This window comes from Phalangium opilio, unplaced genomic scaffold (assembly GCF_054372755.1).
Source record: "Phalangium opilio isolate 3A_F unplaced genomic scaffold, DU_Popi_V2 ptg000217l_1, whole genome shotgun sequence".
Taxonomy (NCBI): domain Eukaryota; kingdom Metazoa; phylum Arthropoda; class Arachnida; order Opiliones; family Phalangiidae; genus Phalangium; species Phalangium opilio.
Window position 1 is genome coordinate 5,569,814 of NW_028324218.1, and position 22,495 is coordinate 5,592,308.

General features: G+C 35.5%; 1 protein-coding gene across 7 annotated transcripts; it reads left to right on the forward strand.

Annotated features, from left to right (window-relative positions):
• Nucleotides 1-20: 20 nt before the first annotated feature.
• Osbp (oxysterol binding protein) lies at nucleotides 21-22,409 on the forward strand. Of its 7 annotated transcripts, XM_089857353.1 has the most exons (16): nucleotides 22-171; nucleotides 740-927; nucleotides 2,143-2,348; nucleotides 10,763-11,019; nucleotides 12,066-12,270; nucleotides 12,346-12,433; nucleotides 13,423-13,561; nucleotides 13,644-13,868; nucleotides 13,951-14,196; nucleotides 15,360-15,677; nucleotides 16,706-16,875; nucleotides 16,958-17,178; nucleotides 18,222-18,600; nucleotides 18,664-21,031; nucleotides 21,084-21,151; nucleotides 21,290-22,409. In XM_089857353.1, exons 2-13 carry the CDS (start codon nucleotides 800-802, stop codon nucleotides 18,365-18,367), a joined length of 2,349 nt encoding a protein of 782 aa, XP_089713479.1. In that variant the 5' UTR covers nucleotides 22-171; nucleotides 740-799; the 3' UTR covers nucleotides 18,368-18,600; nucleotides 18,664-21,031; nucleotides 21,084-21,151; nucleotides 21,290-22,409. The 7 variants fall into 7 exon arrangements, with proteins under 7 accessions (XP_089713480.1, XP_089713479.1, XP_089713477.1 ...); XM_089857351.1 differs by having other exon boundaries at nucleotides 18,664-21,151; XM_089857352.1 differs by having other exon boundaries at nucleotides 18,664-21,117.
• Nucleotides 22,410-22,495: the final 86 nt, after the last annotated feature.

Sequence of the window (22,495 nt, forward strand, 5' to 3'; positions counted from 1 at the left end):
ACAACCCTGGTAGTTTTACTTGCGATATATTTGCAGTAGAAATAGGAACACGCCCAAACCGGAAGTAGTTTTCTAATGGCCTTGAAACCGACAACACGGAAAATATGCATGTCTAAAGGAATAAATATTTAGTGTTTCTTCATCGAAGAATTTTGCGTTTTTTACGTTTAGGTAAGAATTAAAATACCTTATTTTTTATCTAATTAAACTTCATTTATTAATATATCACGAGTTTAATTTAATCGAAAAAAGTCAGAGTAAATTTTCCCATCTGTTTGTACTTTCGCTAAGCCTAACTAAGCCTTGGTCTTTTAAACGTAATATTCTTGCCTAACTGTAGAAAGTTAACGGAGGGAGAAACTTAAACTTTCCCTATATATTTAGTTAAAACAAATATTCCATTATAATTTATTAACTCTCTAACGTACGTCCCACTCGGATTTGGCATTGACTTTTATTAAATCGGTTGTTTCATCTACATAGTTGAGTTATTTGGAAGTATCTTTTTATGATAGTGACACAGCATATAGAATAAATTTAACGCTGATTATCAATATGTATTTTCATTTTAACTCTATATTATAACTGTAGAACTAAACCGCGTTAAACAGCTGTTGATTAGGTTATAAGAATGTGCGGAAAACTTAAACAATTTCTAAGGAGAAAACATGTAAACTTATAGTGGACTCGAGGGTTATGTTAACGTAAGGCTCAATTAGCGTTTCGTTTTTAATTATAGTTAAAGAAGCTGGGTGATAAGATTGTGGACGACAATACGCATTTGAATAGTGGCGCCAATATGGCCAACGTTAAGTTTCAAGCCCAAGAACCAGAAATGAAGGGCTGGTTACTAAAATGGACAAACTACATTAAAGGATACCAGAAGCGTTGGTTCGTTCTTTGCAATGGTTTACTCTCATATTACAGGTATAGACAGATTTTATTTTTTTTTAAGTTCTTTAACAGGGTTCATACAAACCTGAAAAACCAGGAAAACCTGGAATAATCAGGGATATAAATAGTTGACAAAAACCTCAGGGAAAATTCAGGGAAATTTAGATTTTTTAGGAATTTAAAATTCAGGGAAATCAGGGAAATTTGCGTCTAACCAAACAGGGGCCGAGTAATTAAGGAAAATGTTCAAAAACATAGCCCCCTCCATAGGATTAACATTACACCCAACTTTGGAGGCTCATAACTCTGGTTCTACTAGAGATACAGGGATGTCATTTGAGTATGTTATAGTCCGATTTGTCCCCCATCCAACCATACCAAGAACATAGGGCTACGACAAACAGGGGCCGAGTAATTAAGCAAAATGTTCATAAACATTCCCCTCCATAGGATTAACATTACACTATACTTTGGAGGCTCATAACTCTGGTTCTCGTAGAGATACGGGGATACCCTTTGATTATGTTATAGTCCGATTTGTCCCCCATCCACCCATACTAAAAACTTAGGGCTATGACAAACAGGGGCCGAGTAATTAAGCAAAACGTAAACAAACAACCCCTCCATAGGAATAGCATTAGACCCAACTTTGGAGGCTCATAACTCTGGTTCTACTAGAGATACGGGGATGCCCTTTGAGTATGTTATAGACATATTTGTCCCCCATCCACCCATACTAAAAACTTAGGGCTACGACAAACAGGGGCCGAGTAATTAAGCAAAATGTTCGTGAACATACCCCCTCCATAGGATTAACATTACACCCAACTTTGGAGGCTCATAACTCTGGTTCTACTAGAGATAACGGGATGCCCTTTGATTATGTTATAGTCCGATTTGTCCCCCATCCACCCATACTAAAAACTTAGGGCTACGACAAACAGGGGCCGAGTAATTAAGCAAAATGTTCGTGAACATACCCCCTCCATAGGATTAACATTACACCCAACTTTGGAGGCTCATAACTCTGGTTCTACTAGAGATACGGGGATGCCCTTTGAGTATGTTATAGTCCGATTTGTCCCCCCCCCCCTCCTTCGTTAACATTTGCTCCATAGGATACTCCATATAGGGGAAAAACCTGGAAAATTCAGGGAAGTATTCCAAATGTTGTATGAACCCTGTTTAACAAGGTGATGGGTTCCCTTTTATTTATTCTTAATGTGTCGTGTAAAAAATATAAAATAGATATCAAGCGGAAATGAGTCATACTTGTAGAGGTACTATTAGTTTAGTTAGCGCAGTTATACACACGGAAGATTCGTGTCATTTTGTAATATCAAATGGCGGGACGCAAACGTTCCATTTGAAAGCCAGTAACGAGATTGAGCGTCAGAGGTGGGTGACTGCTTTAGAATTGGCCAAAGGACGAGCTATTAGAACCATGGAACAAGGTGCTTGTTGTAGACATTTATATATCCGAAAGAGACTGCTCTGATATAAGACACGTTGCGTTTTAAGATGGTTAGGCTTAAAAATATCCCCATAAGTGTGTATTCTGAATCCCATACGCAATGCGCGTGAGGAAATTTATTTTCACGCTATAGGATAGGCAACTCCCTATCTCGAACGACAGCTTATTCTGTATATACTCTGTTACAACATCGGTTGTCAGCACGCGCAAAGCTGGGTCTCTATGTAACCTAGCTTTGTACGTGCTGTCAAGAGACAAAAAACTTCAGGATCTTCAGGATTTGAAATATCCGCGAGTTTTTTAGCTCGAGTGCACGGACCTCTAGGCCTTCGTTTCAAATACGTGTGAAATTGCCTACAACCTACTACACGTATTTGAAACTAAGGCCTAGAGTAGAGGTCCGTGCACTCGAGCTAAAAAAAACTCGCGGATATTTTAAATCCTGAAGATCCTGAAGTTTTTAGTCTCTTGACAGCACGTACAAAGCTACGTTACATACAGACCCAGCTTTGCCCGTGCTGACAACCGATGTTGTAACAGAGTATATACAGAATAAGCTGTCGTTCGAGATAGGGAGTTGCCTATCCTATAGCGTGAAAACAAATTTGAAATTTCCTCACGCGTATTCTTTATCCATGATTATAGCATAATGGTTGTCATGAATTTTCATTACCCATAAACCCTTGCAAATGTCCTCCATTGCAACTTGTGCACGTTTCTAAGTAGTGTTGTGATTGTGAATGCTTGAGCAATATTGACATGCGAAAATCATTTTCGTAGACTTTCTGCACATATATAGATTAGTTTTTCTTACAAACATTGAACTTAAACTTAAATGCACTTAAATACTTAGTTCAAACAATCCTGCCATGAATTGTGCATTATGTTATAGTGCCAGAAGCTTTCGAACACAAAACTAGCGTACAGCACCTTAGCTATTAATGCAATTTTTCTAAATGAAACAAACCATGTGCAATTATGTATTTTTGGGTTTGAACATGCTATTGACATCCTAAAATCTAAAACCCAACGCATAGTCCAATTTTATGGGTTGACGTAGGAAAGTGTAGTTGCTTAATTTATTCATTGGACATCTCTCTAGCTAGCTGTCAGTTTTTAAAGTGCCAATCAATCATATTTCCTTTAATTACAACAATATTGACCTTCAAATCAATATCAATTGTTGAATTATTCATAGCGTGTTAACACTGTATCCAGCCAGGAAAATGTGTCGAAAAGACTATATATCCTATATCATAGGTTTATAAGTGATATGTTCCATAAGTCTGACAATACCTATACTTCGTAATGCTAGAGAACGACGCGAGAATCGACTACACTCGGTTTTGCAGTCCATCTTCTTATTTAGTCTGCATTACTAAGCCCCCTTTGACAGCAGCGCCTCCTCACCAGGCCTCCCTCGCGTTACCTCCTCGAATCTATGACCTCACTCACTCACTCACTTCAAAATTACAAGCCTTTCAGTTTGTCATGACCAGATATTAATTAAACAAACTTATGATGAACATATCTTATGAACTTATGCCTATATGGGGTGCGTCTCCGTCTATACGGGGTACATATTTATTATTTATTTATTTATAAAGTATCGGTGTATAGTTATTTCCGCTTGTTTAAATGAAGTATTAGTAAACATTTTATTCAACAATCACTATAGTGACTATTAACATCTTCAGGGGAAATACTTCATATCCTTCAAGTTTAGTTACTTTGCGCGTAAAGTGTTTATCAAACCCTTAAAAATAGACCCCAAACTTAAAAAAACGACTTCACTGTAAAATATACATCAAATCCCTTCATAGGCAAAGCTTAGATTATTATTATTATTATTATTATTAAATCAATCAACATAAGTTTAATTATTGCTTTGTGTACAAATTGTCAACCAGATCCTAAAAAACGAAAAAAAAAAACCTTTAGAATAATATTTTTATCGACCAACTTTCCTCAAAAATCCTTTACAAGGTCTTACAGTACGTAATCTCAAAGTTAAAATTTTTTTTACCCAAATTCACCGGTGGGTTAGGAAATATTGAAATATTACGCGTATTTAATTACAAAACCAGTTTGCGTAGTACACTAACCTCCAGCTACACTACAGCGCAGTCAATCCGCAGGTGGTAGCTAAGGCCCTATCAAAGCCCTACGTAATTCTAGTGCTACATGTTTGTAACATACGTTTTTGGCAACCCTACTACGTAGTTGAACAACGAAGCTTATAGCGTTAAATGACCTATTTGATTCAGACAGTCATTCTTTACGAGTAATTTAGTTTTCTATAGACAGTGTTTTATATAAAAGTACGAAGGGTGCATGCTCTAACAGTTAATTTAGGTGTATGTTGTGTAGTTGTAAAACTAGTGTCAGATGTATATTGCCTTACAAAAGAAAATGTCATAGTCAGAATGCAAAGGAAAAAGGTTTGGAAATTAAGTTAACGAATATTGTCGTAGTTTATTAGAATATTACAGTGGTGTTGTTAGTTTACGCGTATTTATCGTGATTTTGACGTTAAGTTTAGGCTTAGGGTTGCTAAGATGTCGGTATAAATCATCTGCTTAGAATTAGATTATCATTGTGAGACGGGTACGTCATCTTGTCACGTGATGTAAGATGTTTGTAAGCCTTGGCGAATTAACGATTATTGTCGTAGTTTATTAGAATATTACAGTGGTGTTTTAGTTTACGCGTATTTATCGTGATTTTGATGTTAAGTTTAGGATTAAGGTTGCTAAGATGTCGGTACTTGTAATGGTATTCATCATCTGCTTAGTTTAGATTATCATTGTCAGATGAGTACGTCATCTTGTCACGTGATGTAAGATGTTTGTAACCATTGGCGAATTAACGATTATTGTCGTAGTTTATTAGAATATTACAGTGGTGCTTTAGTTTACGCGTATTTATCGTGATTTTGATGTTAAGTTTAGGATTAGGGTTGCTAAGATGTCGGACTCGGTATTCATCATCTGCTTAGTTTAGAAATAGATTATTGTCAGACGAGTACGTCATCTTGTCACGTGGTGTAACTGAGATGTAAGCCTTGGCAAAGCAAAGTTTGAAAATTATTAATTATCTGGTTGGTAATGTTTTTCCGCGAAATTTAATATCAGTACTAGAACTTAGTACAGATAATTTGAAGATAAGAACTAAATATATCTTAAAGATACAGCATAAATTTTTACATAATTGTGTTATATTTCACCGCAAAACTAAGTGAATAAACCATATGGATTATGGGTAGTTATTTTCGATTAAGTTAGCTAACTAGCTTATCTATTGGATAAAGGGCCTTGTCGCGCGAATCATAAGTTTATAAGATATGTTCCTTCCATAAGTATGACACTACCTATACTTCGTAATGCTAGAGAGACTTTCTGAGCGCTAGTTCGAGAAGGAGAACGAGGGGGAGCGAGTCAATTGAAGTCCTAAGTACACTCGGTGGTGGTTAATTAATTTTGCAGCTAGGACTTATTTCCATCTAGGTCCTATTTAGTCTGCATTACTAAGCCCCCTTTGACAGCAGCGCCTCACCAGGCCTCCCTCGCTTTACCTCCTCGAATCTATGACCTCACTCACTCACTCACTTCAAAATTACAAGCTCCAGTTTGTCATGACCAGAGAGTAACAAACTTATGGAGCGACATATCTTATGAACTTATGCTTGATTACGGTGTTTGATGGAATTGTGATAACATTTCTAGAGAACTTAAGATTTCGTAAGATATCAAAACCTTGAGGCCCCTAGGACTAGGTTATAAGGAAAATAATATTTTTATGGTTTATTTTTTATTTTATTATTTTGGCGAGGATTAAAATACCTGTACTGTGTTTTTCAGTAGTTAGCCCTTAAAAATTGTCATCGTTTTTCCTTATTACCTTTAATTGGTACCTATTTGAAAAATGACAAAAAACCCTGGCCCAACATAGCAATTTTTAATGTATTAGCACTGCAGTAGTTATGTTTTTCCAAAACGTAACGTTTTGTGAGCCTCTACGTATTTTGCAGATAATATTTTTAACCAACGTACTGTACCTTCATTCCCCTTTATTTTTAATTATATAATATAACTACTAATTATTTGGTTATTAAATAATCTAAGGTAGCTTTCTGTTCGCGCCTGTGTTTTGAATTCAAACCTAATGTCAAACTGTCACGCCTTTCAAGGTTTTAAACGTTAAATTTTGTAGAAAAGTGCTAGTACGATGAATGATACTAGGAATACATACAGTTAATTGGAATAATTTTGTAGCCAATTTTACCCAACGTATCTAGGCGGATTTTCTGGAAAGAGCTAGACTAGTCATATATGACGAAATCTATGATAGCTTTCTGTTCACACTTGTGTTGGAAATTCAAACCAAATGTCAAACTGTCACACACCTTTCAAGGTTTAAAACGTTACAATTTCGTTGTAGAAAAGAGGAATACATACAGCTACTAGGAATCATTGTGTACTAGATATTTTTACTCAACGTATCTAGGCGGGTTTTGTGGGAGGAGCTAGCTAGACTTGTCACTATATATGACCAAATTTACCTCACAAATTTATAATCTATCTCGCTGCGCAACCAATGAATTTACAGTTAGAAAGACTCCATCAGAATTATGAGGTGTGATGCCATAGTAGTTCTCAAGCCCGGTATACCCACAAAACCCGAGTTCATTGAAATTAACATGGACTCAAATATGTGCGCACAATTATTCCTATTAGATGTATGCATTCCTGGTAATACAAATATTATTGTATCTTTATAAGCCTTTAGAATCCACATTCCTTTTGAATATTTACACCTACTGCATCTTGCTGCCCCCCAAACCACAAAAAAAGAAATTCCCTAAACTTATACATGCATTGTTAAGATATTTGCTTATTGCTTGAAGTATTTTGAAAAGCACCATTCAGTGTAGCATAAGTTCATAAGATATGTTCCTTCCATAAGTTTGTTTAATTAATATCTGGTCAGGACAAAATGGAGCTTGTAATTTTGAAGTGAGTGAGTGAGTGAGGTAGGTCGTAGATTCGAGGAGGTAAAGCGAGGGAGACCTGGTGAGTGAGGCGCTGCTGTCAAAGGGGGCTTAGTAATGCAGAAGAAATAGGACCTAGATGGAAATAAGTCCTAGCTGCAAAATTAATTAACCACCACCGAGTGTACTTAGAACTTCAATTAACTCGCTCCCCCTCGTTCTCCTTCTCGAACTAGTTATCTCGAGCTGTTGTAATTCTCTCAGTAGCATTACGAATAGTATAGGTAGTGCGTATCATACTTATAATGTAACATATCTTATAAACTTATGGTGTATTGTGTAAAAAAAGAAAGGCTTTTGTAGATTTCATGGTCTAGTAAATATAGAACCCATTTTCGATCCTTACAAGTGAGTCTAATTGGTGGTTTTAGGTTGACTTTACGCCATATGGTAGCACAATTATTACGTTAACTTCTTTAGACGGTTAGCCAGTTTGAAATTTGTGTATTGTGTTAGGCCTAAATGCGCTTGTGTTGAAGTTTCGTACGTGGGTTTTTTTCCCCAATTAATTTAGTCTAAATTTATGTCTGAAGACTCTCTATAAACTGTCGTTTCGAACTTTTGAATGAATAGTAACTTTATACGTCTGTCTGGCTATAAGGTATGTCAATTTTTCAGTTTTATTGCGTATAGTTTTTAGTGTTTGTTCAGCTGAAAAATCAGTTTTACTAGAGATACGTTTACATTAAGGTTGGGATTCAACCTTCAAGTTTTGTAGAAATTCTTTGTGTTATAATTTTTATTATTAAAAGCGATCTTTATAAGACGTATGTATTTTTAAATATTAAGGATTTATCTGAAATTATATGAAACTATGGGTAGTTTATGGGGGTATTTAAATGTTTATTTTAAGTATTAAAATCGCAAGAAAAATACGGTAGTTATATTGCCAGGTACGTGTGAAAATAGCGAATAAAAATAAAATCGGAAAAACAAATTTTTAAAAAGAGGTTTGGGTAAAAGAAAAATAAAGGGGAAAGTTTCCACCTTTTCGTATTTATTTTTAACTAAGACAAAAATAACTATACTTTAAAAATATAATACAAAACACGCATCTTTTGGCAAAGAATCGTTTATTTCAACGTGTTTTAAAAAATTTATGATTTATTAAGTTAAGTCGATAAAAATTAGTTCATTGGAATCATATAGTGTAGCGGTTTTCACTCAACATATCTATGCGGATTTTGTCTGAGGATATAATAGCAAGAAGCGATATCTAGTTTTCTAGGGAGAAGTTATAAATTCGCCCCACATTTATAATCTAGCTTTATCTCCAGTCCAAAAGTCGTAGGTTCGGAGTTAATCCCCGCCGCCTCTAAATTAATTACAACCAGCATCTCATTGGTTCTTGAAAACTCGTGCACGTCAGCGCGACGCGAATGAGAAAAAATTTCAGTCATATTTTCCGACTGAGGAGAGGCGAAATAGCCCGGCGGCCTCCTTTTACGTCCCCCCTTGTATTTTGAAAGGGGGACTAGGACTATGGCGTGCGAATACTTAGGCATCTCATACCTTCTCCCTAATAAACTATATATCGCTTCTTGGCTAGACTAACTAGTCATAATGTATGACTAATTTTCCTCGCGAATTTATAATCTACATTGCTGCGCCTTGGGCACGCGCGCGTCTGACCTCACGTTGCTATCAACCAATGAAACGACAGTTAGAAAGACGCACCCTACAGAATCCCCGCCCACAAAACCCGCCTAGAAATAGTGCACAATGATTCCTATTTATGTAACAACGCAACTGTTAATTTATAATTTTAATTGATTTCTTATCAAGATTGCCAAAGTTGTGAAGAAAAATTATATAATTAAATGAATACGCCTTCTTTACTTTAATCTGATAAATTTAAAAAGAAATATAGTTTAATTGAGGGACATATAACCTTCGATAATGATTTAAGTGTTATGGAAATAATCACCCGATTAGACCAGCCACATATGTAGATGTATTTTGCACTTACCCTCTAATGTCTGATACCGAGAATGTACATGTATTGTTATCAATAACATTCCATTGGCTTTCCCAAAATAACAATCCCTTATTATTCCTAGTAAAAGCCTGAAGCATTTGTTTTAACATTTAACTTGTGATAGCTTAGCTTTGTGCGCAAAAAGTATAAAAATAATGTTTTTGAACCATATGAGTTTGCCGTTTAGAAATCGGTGGTATTAATTAACCTTTGCATGATAGTTTTAATTTAATTTTGCGTTAATAATGTCTACACTGAGTAAGTTCTAATTTAAATTATTTTTGTTCAAATTTTAAAATTTTATACAAAATTTACGAAGAAAAACATTTTGCAGTGTATACGTTCTCGTTACGGTATAAGTTTTTACACACTCGCAGATTAAGTTTTAAAATGATTGGTAATGATTTTATTTTATAAATTGAACGTGTTTTTACATCAATTAATAAATTATCTTTACGTTAATTATGATTTAAATGGAGGGTGAAAAGTAAAATCAAGTGGTTTTATTTTTTATCGGTTCTTCTACTAATTATAAGATCTATCTGCATAGTGAAACATTGAAGGAAGTATTATATCGCAGAGTGATTTTAAAATTCAAATTAATTTGATAATGATGTTTAATAGATAATTTGAAATTTGCACCCTCGACCAATCGCGTAACGCCGTGCCTTGTTAATAAAATTCCCGTGGCACGCTCTGTTACATTTCGAACCAATCCTGTGGCACGCTCTGCTACATGTCGAACGAAATTTAGCGCGAGGTCTGGGCTTCGTAGGTGTCACGTGAATTTTATTAATACGAAGGCAGGGCGTTACGCGATTGGTCGGAGGTGCAAATTGAAAATTACCCATCAAATAAATGAAAATTAATTTGAATTTTAAAACAATTAATAAATGAAAATTAATTTGAATTTTAAAACAATTAATAAATGAAAATTAATTTGAATTTTAAAACAATTAATAAATGAAAATTAATTTGAATTTTAAAACAATTAATAAATGAAAATTAATTTGAATTTTAAAACAATTAATAAATGAAAATTAATTTGAATTTTAAAACAATTCGGAGGTATAATATTTCCTTTAAGGTTTCACTATGCAGATTGATCTTATAACTAACGAAAAATCACCCTCAATTTAATGAACCATTTAAGAAGCTAATTATTTGCTTAAATACATGCTTAATATCTATGATATTGTAAAGTCTTGTAAAGTATCAATGTGTTTTAATATTGAATGCGTTAATTTACACGTAAAACACTTTTAATAGGATTAATTGTTATCAGAGCAGTCTGTTTTATGGAAACCATTTTTTCTTCTTAAGCCTTGGTTTCTAATTGTCGAATTTTTAAAAATCAAATCTTTAGACGATGATGAGGAGCTAGAAATGATACCGAATTCTCAATCGGATAAAAATGAGTTACAATCTGTCTTGAGGGTTTTGAGTTCAAAACTCGAAGATCTTGTGACTTGCAACGATCTCATAGTTAAACACGGTGCCGGACTTCAGAGGTCTCTTACCGAACTTGAACAATTGGAATCGGGAAACGACGCCGCGTCGCGTATTAAGGCCGTTAATGAACGTGCCACGTTATTTCGTATTACTTCAAATGCTATGATCAATGTGCGTTCAAATTTTTGGGTTTTTTTTAACACCAATTCAAAGTTTGAACCAAATGGCTTTGAAAGGTCATTTGAGGGATTTAAAGTACAATTTAGGTTCAGAATGGTTCGGTTTTCAGGGTTCATACAAACAAGGATGTGTCATCTGATAGAAATCGGCACGCGAACTGTGGAACGACTCAGGTCCGATGGGACGCTAGAAATGGGGGAGGAATGCTCGGAAAAATGGCGGGCGGTCAACGTCAGATGAATCAGGAAGGCCAGCCGCCATTTTTCAGTGTATTCCCCTCCATTTTCTAGTGTTCCACTGGACCTGAGCTGTTCCACAGTTGGCGGGCCGATTTATCTCAGAGTACGCATGATTCAAACCGGGAAGACCTGGAAATAAATTGTTGACTAAAATTTCTGGGAAAGCTCAGGGAATTTTTTAATTTTTAGTAAAATTCATGGAAATCGGAGAAATTTTTGAGGCTTATTAAAGTTTGTCATGAAGGAGTTGCTCTAACTAAAAGTGTCCACTCCTGCCTTTACTACGTGGTCTTGTACCTTGAAATATCAGGGAAATATATATTTGAAAACAACCTGGTAATGTCAGGGAAATCGGATTTGTAGAAGTTGTATGAACCCTGGGTTCGAATCTAAGACATTTTTGGAAACCAAATGGTTCGAGTTCGAAATTTACAGTTGTTCAGATTGAACCATCAAATAATTCTGAATTCTTGCCTTGAATTTTACATTTCAAAATTTGATCCTCATATTGTACCGTGTATGTCCCCGAATTCTTCAAATTTGATTTTGAAATTGTACTGTTATTTACGTTCCAAATTGTTCCGATTTGATCTTCAAGTTGTACCATTTACATTCAAAATTGCTCATATCTGACCATAACTTGAATTGCACTATTATAACTTGCTCTAAATTGTTCAGAATTCGGCAATTTGTTACGTTTATCCTTCAAATGATAAATTCTAGTCGGTTATTAGCTTGGCTACCAGGCTACGTAGCTCAAAAATTAATTATAGTATTTTATTATAATTTTGACTTAAGGCCTGTAATGAGTACCTGCAATTAGCTCACACTCAAGGCCGTAAATGGCAACGTATGCTTCAACATGAACACGAGCAACGTCTTAGATTAGAAGAAATGGTCGAACAATTAGCCAAACAACATTCTCACTTAGAACAAGTCGCGAAAGAAGCGGCTGCCGCTTCTACGGGAATGGTGACTTCCGGTAAGCAACTAACTGCCCGAGGTAAAATAATGTTTCGTTAAAACTCTGGCCAAGGTGGTTGTTAGATGAGGTCTTCTAATACTGTATGGCTTTTAGGCGGTCATTCGGATGATGACGAATTCTACGATGCTGAGGAAGACGCGACTGCAGATTTTATTGTCACCATACCAGGGAAAGGTCATCGGTGAGATAATGTTTTGTCGTCTTTACAGCTTGAGATGTCGTGTCGTGTAAATCCCAATAGTTTAAGTATTAATCCCAGTACAAAGAAAGGTTATCCATTAGTCCTCAATTTCGGAATTTTCAGTTGAAGTGTAATGTCCTTAAGTCCACCCCAATGTCCAACACAAACCCCTTGAGTCCGTTCAACGCAAAAAAGCCCTCAAGTTCGTCCTTGTGTTCAGCACAAAGAATCCCTTAGTTCCGTCCTTATGTTCAACTCAAAGAATCCCTTAGTTCCGTCCTTATGTCCAACACAAAGAACCCCCCTCAAGTCCGTCCTTATGTCCAACACAAAGAACCCCCCTCAAGTCCGTCCTTATGTCCAACACAAAGAAAACCCCTCAAGTCCGTCCTTATGTCCAACACAAAGAACCCCTTAAGTCCGTTACTATGTTCAACACAGAACCCCTTAAGTCCGTTACTATGTTCAACGCAAAGAAAACCCCTTAAGTCCGTCCTTATGTTCGACGCAAAGAACCCCTTAATTCCGTCCTTATGTTCGACACAAAGAACCCCTTAATTCCGTCCTTATGTTCGACACAAAGAAAACCCCTAAACTCCGTCCTTATGTCCAACACAAAGAAAACCCCTTAACTCCGTCCTTATGTCCGGCACAAAGAAAACCCCTTGAGTCCGTCCTTATGTCCAACACAAAGAAAACCCCATAAGTCCGTCCTTATGTCCGACACAAAGAAACCCCCTCAAGTCCGTCCTTATGTCCGACACAAAGAAACCCCCTCAAGTCCGTCCTTATGTCCGACACAAAGAAAACCCCTTGAGTCCGTCCTTATGTCCGACACAAAGAAAACCCCTTGAGTCCGTCCTTATGTCCAACATAAAGAAAACCCCTTAAGTCCATCCAAAGTCCAACAAAAACCCCTAACAGTATAGTAACCTACTAGTCCGTCATTCCGCAAATCTTTGTCCAACCACCAGAAATTTAAATTTTAGACGGACTTCCAGTGGCTTTAGCTTACAAAGCGAAGGTCAAGGTTACGATAACGATGCCTCGACAGATTCTGATTCGGATCCTACTCAGCATGTAGAAGAAGCTGGTGTTATACAAAGAAAGAAACGTGGTGGCAAAAGTGTACGCACACACACAAACACATACCCCTTAATTTCTTCAATCCCAACTTAACTATGTCCTTCATTAACCAACAACCTTATAGGACGGGGACAATGACGAAAATTCTTCCAGACACGATGGGGGAGCGTCTAATAATAGCGCCCCTGGTACACCCAATCTTACTCAAGATAGAGAATGCGCTTTAGTACCCATTGGTGATCGTCGCGTTAGAAGAACTACGATACCCGAAAAGCCCAATTATAGTCTTAATCTATGGTCCATTATGAAAAATTGTATAGGGAAAGATCTTTCTAAGATTCCAATGCCTGTAAGTCTTTTGAGGTCTTCGTTCTATCTGCTACGTCGAAATCGAAATTAACACGAAATTATTAATTAATTTGAAAACAAAGGTCAATTTTAACGAACCTTTGTCCACGTTACAACGTCTTACCGAAGAATACGAGTATGGGGATTTGTTAGATAAAGGCGCTAGATGTAAAGACTCGTGCGAGCAATTAACCTACGTAGCGGCCTTTGTTATTTCCGCTTACGCTAGTTCCTGCAATCGAACGGGGAAACCTTTTAATCCTTTATTAGGAGAAACTTTCGAATGCGATCGTATGGATGATTTAGGATGGAGGTATATATCGGAACAGGTAAGGATAATTCATTTTTGCGTAGAGTTTGGTTTTTATCTACGTGTAACGGAGATTGTAGGTTGATATCGGGCTGCCTTGTTTGTGTGTTCGTGCGTGGATTAAACACACGAAAAATAAGAAGGGTAGTAGGGAGATGGTAGTTTGAAAAGATCCCCATAAAGGTCATATTTATGAAAAGATCCCGATAAAGGTCGTATTTATGAAAAGATCCCCATAAAGGTCGTATTTATGAAAAGATCCCCATAAAGGTCGTATTTATGAAAAGATCCCCATAAAGGTCATATTTATGAAAAGATTCCCATAAAGGTCATATTTATGAAAAGATCCCGATAAAGGTCGTATTTATGAAAAGATCCCCATAAAGGTCATATTTATGAAAAGATCCCCATAAAGGTCGTGTTTATGAAAAGATCCCCATAAAGGTCGTATTTATGAAAAGATCCCCATAAAGGTCGTATTTATGAAAAGATCCCCATAAAGGTCGTATTTATGAAAAGATCCCGATAAAGGTCATATTTATGAAAAGATCCCCTTATAGGTCATATTTATGAAAAGATCCCCATAAAGGTCATATTTATGAAAAGATCCCCTTATAGGTCATATTTATGAAAAGATCTCCACAAAGGTCATATTTATGAAAAGATCCCCACAAAGGTCATATTTATGAAAAGATCCCCATAAAGGTCGTATTTATGAAAAGATCCCGATAAAGGTCATAATTATGAAAAGACCCCCATAAAGGTCGTATTTATGAAAAGATCCCCATAAAGGTCATAATTATGAAAAGATCCCCATAAAGGTCATAATTATGAAAAGATCCCCATAAAGGTCATATTTATGAAAAGATCCCCATAAAGGTCATATTTAAGAAAACATCCGATACCAGGTCGTATTGGGAACATGAGTGTGGGATAATTTTAGCGACCACATCAGAGTCCGCAAACTTTTATCACAAACATAAAACACTTCGAGATATCATGAATACTTCAAAACTTACTGGGGACTGGTACAGTGATTGTGACAAAAGTTGCAAACATGCTATGGATTTTCAGCACAAAGGTTTCGTTGTACACCCTCCCGTTACACGTAGAATATACGAAAGCATTTTCGTGACTTGTTAAGCGTCGAGTTGAGATCCGAGCCCGTGTCTTCTTCGGTAGGTAAGCCACCATCCTCCGATGCTCGCGCAACATTGCGAAGGTCAAAACTGGGTTTGTTGGCAAGAGTTTTCCATGTCCAGCAAGTTTCGGGGAAAGTATTTGCAAGTTATCCCATTGGGAATTACTCATCTGGAGTTTCCTAAGAGTGGTTACCATTATACTTGGCGTAAAGTGAATACGACCGTTCACAACATTATCGTTGGCAAGCTATGGATTGATCATCACGGAGAAATGGAGATTACTAATCACACTACAGGAGACAAGTGCCATTTGAAGTTTATTCCTTACAGCTATTTTTCAAGGGAAACACCGAGAAAAGTGAGTTTTGTTGTCTTTCAGCGGAGTTCAAATCGAGGGGTCGGACGTTCGGCATTTTAGTGTACGGGATTTTGAGATTTTGCCCCAGATTTTGAGATTCTGACTCAGATTTTAGAAATCTGGAAATCTAGTCCAAGATTTTAAGATTTCGGGATTTTTTACAGATTTTGAACGCGATTTTCAGATTTCGAAGAAGATTTCGGGATTTTTTTTAGGATTTTCAGATTTTGAAGGAGATTTCGGGCTTTGGAACAAGATTTTCAGATTTTGAAGGAGATTTTCAGATTTTGAAGGAGATTTCGGGCTTTGGAACAAGATTTTCAGATTTTGAGGAGATTTTCTGATTTTGATATTTTAGGATGAGATTTCGGGATTTTACGTTAAGATTTCGGGATTTCTAGATTTTAATGTGAGATTTCGGGATTTTAGGTGAAGATTTCGGGATTTTCAGATTTTAAAATAGGGATTTCGGGATTTTCAGATTTTAAGGTAGGGATTTTGGGATTTCTAGATTTTGACGTGAGATTTTAAAATTTTCAGATTTTGAGGAGATTTTCAGATTTTGAGGAGATTTTCAGATTTTGAGGAGATTTTCAGATTTCGAGGAGATTTTCTGATTTTGATATTTTAGGATGAGATTTCGGGATTTTCAGATTTTAATGTGAGATTTCGGGATTTTAGGTGAAGATTTCGGGATTTTCAGATTTTAAGGTAGGAATTTTGGGATTTCTAGATTTTGACGTGAGATTTTAAAATTTTCAGATTTTTACGTGAGATTTTAAGATTTTTAGATTTTGACGTGAGATTTTAAAATTTTCAGATTTTTACGTGAGATTTTAAAATTTTCAGATTTTGGCGTGAGATTTTAAAATTTACAGATTTTGACGTGAGATTTTAAACAGATTTCGAGATTTTCGAGAGAGATTGTAAACAGATTTCAAACGAAGTGTACGGGGGGGATTTTGACAAACGTCCGACCCCTCGGTTCAAATGTTCGCAGAATTTAACGAACCAGCTGTGTTGAACAGATTACTGGTGTCGTAACTGACAGTTCAGGAAACGCTCGTTGGGTACTTCAAGGCACCTGGGATGCTAAAATTGAAACTTCGAAAGTAATTGGTGCTCATGGTTCCGTAAAGGGTAAACCCTTGTTAGAAACAACCACACCTAAAGTACTATGGAGAAGAAATTTACCTCCGTAAGTTTAAATAGGCCTATTACGTTTTTATCGAGGCTTTTATGGTTTTTCTGACAATTCGGGAGAACTGTTCTTCTTTCAGCAATGAAAGTGACAAAATTTACAACTTCACACCATTCGCGTGTCAGCTTAATGAAATTGAGGAAGGCGTAGCTCCAACGGACAGTAGAAATCGTCCCGATCAACGATTAATGGAGGAAGGTAAATGGGATGAAGCTAATGATATAAAAGTGCAACTTGAAGAGAAACAAAGGAGAGCTAGGAGGCAACGTGAGCAGGATGCGGAAAAAGCGGCTGCTGAAGGTACGTAACGTAACTTATAATTTAACTTAAGCCTTTGTTGCTGAAGGTATGTAACCATAGATATAGTAAAACTATAAAGGGTCTAGATCCACTTCGCTGGCTTAGGCTTAACGAAAAAACGCGGAAGGGGCAACGAGCAGACAGCCGCTATTTTCTGGGGGTAGTCGTATAAAACGCCATCTATCGGGAACTTTCGAAACTAAATTAAAGGATGAGCTTAGAGTAGTGGCACTCTATGTTAACTCCCTATAGGGCATAATAAGTCAAACCCTCGGAGATGCCATTACTCCATTTTATACGAGCTAAGAGCGGAAAAACGTATTGTATAAATTTTACACCTGTTAAATCTTTTAAAAAACACTTGGAACTTGTATTTCTACTTACTTTCGAGGAAATATCACCGTTTTCTGAAGGTAAGAGTCTTTTTTTATACATTTATTAGTAATGAAAACATTTAAGGCGAGCTAAGCCTTGGTCTTGTAAAACACGGCAGATTAGTGATTAGCGCGAGGATTAGCGTTGTTTTCAAAATCACTAATCTGCCGTGACCAAGGCTTAGCTCGCCTTAAATGTTTTTATTACTAATAAATGTATAAAAAAAGACTCTTACCTTCAGAAAACGGTGGTATTTCCTCGAAAGTAAGTAGAAATACAAGTTCCAAGTGTTTTTTAAAAGATTTTACAGGTGTAAAATTTAAAAATACGTTTTTCCGCTCTTAGCTCGTATAAAATGGAGTAATGGCATCTCCGAGGGTTTGACTTATTATGCCCTATAGGGAGTTAACATAGAGTGCCACTACTCTAAGCTCATCCTTATTAATAACTCCTTCGCTCGTCGATAGGGGGCGCCACCAGTCATTCACCCTATCACACATGCGAAGGAGGAGAAGCGAAAAATCCCTCACAAAAACGTTCAAGGACCGCTTTCCCCAATAGTTTGTCTAGGCTTTAATAGTGTTATAATGTCTATGGTGGAGATTGTAGTCCCCGAGTTAATTAAGAGTTTAAGTTAATTAATATAACACTTGGAATTAATATTTCAGGATCACCTTATGAACCGTACGAACCTGTATGGTTTAAGAAACAAAAAGACCCGATTACGGGAAATCCAATTCATATGTACACTGGGAAATATTGGGAATGTCGGAAAACTCAGGAATGGGAAATGTGCCCCGATATTTATCTTTGATGCAAATGTTATTAAAAAAAACTGAATGTTTTCCTCCCTTCCCACCCCCTTTTTTTATAATTATAATTATAAGCCAGGGTTTCTAATGAAGTCCGCGTAATTGGGATTTTTTTTATTATTATTTAATTATAGGTTTAACCTTCCAAGCCTACTTCCATTTATTACTTTGGAATTGGGTGAAATGCTTTTATATTTCTTTAAGCCTGATGTTAAGCCTTGGGTTTATAACTAAGGCCTAACTTTAAGTCTCGGTTTTTAACTAAGGCCTAACTTTAAGTCTTGGGTTTATAACTAAGGCCTAACTTTAAGTCTTGGGTTTATAACTAAGGCCTAACTTTAAGTCTTGGTTTATAACTAAGGCCTAACTTTAAGTCTCGGTTTATAACTAAGGCCTAACTTTGAGTCTCGGTTTATAACTAAGGCCTAACTTTTTAAGCCTTGGGTTTATAACTAAGGCCTAACTTTAAGTCTTGGGTTTATAACTAAGGCCTAACTTTAAGTCTTGGGTTTATAACTAAGGCCTAACTTTAAGTCTTGGTTTATAACTAAGGCCTAACTTTAAGTCTCGGTTTATAACTAAGGCCTAACTTTGAGTCTCGGTTTATAACTAAGGCCTAACTTTTTAAGTCTTGGTTTATAACTAAGGCCTAACTTTAAGTCTTGGGTTTATAACTAAGGCCTAACTTTAAGCCTTGGGTTTATAACTAAGGCCTAACTTTAAGTCTTGGTTTATAACTAAGGCCTAACTTTAAGTCTTGGTTTATAACTAAGGCCTAACATTAAGCCTTGGGTTTATAACTAAGGCCTAACATTAAGCCTTGGGTTTATAACTAAGGCCTAACTTTAAGCCCTGGGTTTATAACTAAGGCCCAACTTTAAGCCCTGGGTTTATAACTAAGGCTTAACATTAAGTCTCGGTTTATAACTAAGGCTTAACATTAAGTCTCGGTTTATAACTAAGGCCTAACATTAAGTCTCGGTTTATAACTAAGGCCTAACTTTAAGTCTCGGTTTATTACTAAGGCCTAACTTTAACCCTTGGGTTTATAACTAAGGCCTAACTTTAAGCCTTGGGTTTATAACTAAGGCCTAACTTTAAGTCTTGGGTTTATAACTAAGGCCTAACTTTAAGTCTTGGGTTTATAACTAAGGCCTAACTTTAAGTCTTGGGTTTATAACTAAGGCCTAACTTTAAGTCTTGGGTTTATAACTAAGGCCTAACGTTAAGCCTTGGGTTTATAACTAAGGCCTAACGTTAAGCCTTGGGTTTATAACTAAGGCCTAACGTTAAGCCTTGGGTTTATAACTAAGGCCTAACGTTAAGCCTTGGGTTTATAACTAAGGCCTAACGTTAAGCCTTGGGTTTATAACTAAGGCCTAACATTAAGCCTTGGGTTTATAACTAAGACCTAACTTTAAGCCTTGGGTTTATAACTAAGGCTTAATTTTAAGCCTCGGTTTATAACTAAGGCCTAACTTTAGGCCTGAAGTTGGCAGCCATTTGTTATTTGCTTAATTTTACCATAGATATATTATGCAATTAGGTTTAATCATTATTTTAATTAAAATCTGTAGTTAAATTAATCAAATTACAGATGGTTGTTGCGATCCTAGCTAGTTTAAAGGTAAGGATTTTTCCTCAAATTTCAAAGTAATTTCAAACTTGAGTCACCCTTCCAAAAATAAATTTAAATCTTGGTGAAACTAAAACTAAAACGAACAATCATAATTTTTTTAAATGGAAATTATAATTGGAACTTGGGTTTAATTCAATTCAATTCAATTTTTTACATTTTATTCCTTAAAAAAACAAAAACAAACTTGAGAGCATTTAGGTTGGTTCGTTCATTTTCTTCCCCCCACTTTAAATATATTTTTAATTAAAACCTTCCATATTTAATTGTTTTGCCTTGCACTATAAATAATATAAAAGAAAAAATAAATTTTAATTATTATTATTTACTTTTGGTTTAACGGGCAAAAACTCGTACTCGTAAAAAGATATAAACGATGCCCGTTGAACTAAGACTTATATAAATGCTCGTTGCCTAAGAATTAAAAAATAGGTGCTGCTAATTATAAAGTTATTTAAAAATAAACAAACAAACATGTAAATTAATTAATTAATTAATTAAGATAAGTATAGGAAGGTGTGTGAGCTGTAATTAAAATTAAATGAGGCTTAATTAACTATGGGGATATGAAAGTTATTTTAAGGAAAGAAAACCGTTTTTTTTTCTGATTAAATAAATATATTAAAATGTACATAAATTTCCTGCCACACATACATACATAGTAAGTAACAAATGTTTGTTTAATTAAATTATACCCCTTAAATGAATTAGGAAGAATTAAATTGTATAATCATAGTTTCCACTTAATGCTTCAGTAATTTTTCTACCTTATCCCTAACATCCGTGAATATGTCGTACTTAATAAGCAGTCTGTTTAATTGTTTTGTTAATTTGTTTCACTCCTCTTGTGTTGCGTTAACATTCCAATTCCTAATTACAGTTCCATTAGAGTTAAACTTCTGATTGGTTGAATGTTTTCAAGGTCAGGTGTTCTGATTGGTTGCATTTTTTTGAAGGTCAGGCATTGTGATTGGTTTATTTTTGTTTTTGAAGGTCAGACATTCTGATTGGTTGATTTTCGTTTTTGAAGGTCAGACATTCTGATTGGCTGATTTTCGTTTTTTGGTTGAATATTTTTGAAGGTCAGACATTCTGATTGGTTGAATATTTTTGAAGGTCAGACATTCTGATTGGTTAAATATTTTTGAAGGTCAGACATTCTGATTGGTTAAATATTTTTGAAGGTCAGACATTCTGATTGGTTGAATGTTTTCAAGGTCAGGTATTCTGATTGGTTGCATTTTTTTGAAGGTTAGGCGTTGTGATTGGTTTATTTTTGCTTTTGAAGGTCAGACATTCTGATTGGTTGATTTTTTATTTTTGATAGTCAGGCATTCTGATTGGTCAATAATTCATTTTTGATAGTCAGGCATTCTGATTGGTTGATTTTTTTATTTTTGAAGGTCAGGCATACTGATTGGTCAATAATTCTTTTTTGATAGTCAGGCATTCTGATTGGTTGAATTTTTTAAAGGTTAGGAATCAAACCTACCACAAACGATGTTTGTTCACCCGGTTTTATAATATTTTTGGGGTTAAAGCGCCTTATCCAATCACTTTCTTAATTCTTTGACTTCGTAGCCAATGGCAGTGAAGAATAGCAAATTTTATAGCCACTAAGAACGAAATAGAGTTGAATAGTAAATAAAAACAATGAGCTTATGGATAGTTAGAGAGCATTGAGGAGAGGCGAGATCTTTAATATTTCTTTACAGTTAGATGTTAGATGAGATTTTTGGATGTTAGTTGTGAAAACATTTTACCAAACACGAAGTTAGCTCTGTAAAAATAATAAACACTCGAATCGATAAACGTTTAGAATAATAGTTGGGATACTAATCTAAAACACCATTCGTTTGCGGCAACATAAACTACTGGTTAAAAAAAATATAATGCAAATAAAATTGTGGAAACTATAATCTAGTCTTTAAAAATTGTTCCGCTATAAGAAAAAAATTGATATTGAATTGTACAGTACTATTATATAACAAGAGAAAGAAATACATGAAAATTTGTACTAGCTTTGTACATTTGTTAGCTAGCTTAGCTTTTATTGCGAAACTAAAGAAGTACCCTCCAGCTTAGACAATAAAAATGTTATTAAATACATTAGAACACATTGGCAAAGAAACGTAAATGCATATTTTGTAGCTCTATCGCGTACGCGAGAAAACGAAAAGACCCTGTAACTTTTTTATGTGTAATCATGGCGCTGTTGTAATTTGTAAAGTATTTTCTTTTCCCTATTTTTACGTTAAATTGCGGAAAGTTTATACTTTTTGGACGTTTGCTCATACATAAAAACAAACAAACCAAAAAAAATGAAATATTAATCTTGTAGATAAACAGGAATTCGTAGTGCCTTGTTTATAATACAGACCGAATAAAATATATGGGAAATAGTCGCATATTTGGGGATTTTACAAAGTAGTTTTAAGTTTCAGACTAAAAATGTTAGAAGAATTCGTAGAAATCAGTTGTTTAAAAGTTAAAT

What these genes read in the sequence shown, in the direction of transcription:
- Osbp (XM_089857351.1), top strand. Translation starts at nt 800, where the DNA reads ATGGCCAACGTTAAGTTTCAAGCCCAAGAACCAGAAATGAAGGGCTGG. An exon ending in CTTCAAATGCTATGATCAAT is followed by an intron (nt 11,020 to 12,065) that starts GTGCGTTCAAAT and finishes TTTTGACTTAAG; the next exon opens with GCCTGTAATGAGTACCTGCA. An exon ending in GGAGGTATATATCGGAACAG is followed by an intron (nt 14,197 to 15,359) that starts GTAAGGATAATT and finishes CTTCTTCGGTAG; the next exon opens with GTAAGCCACCATCCTCCGAT.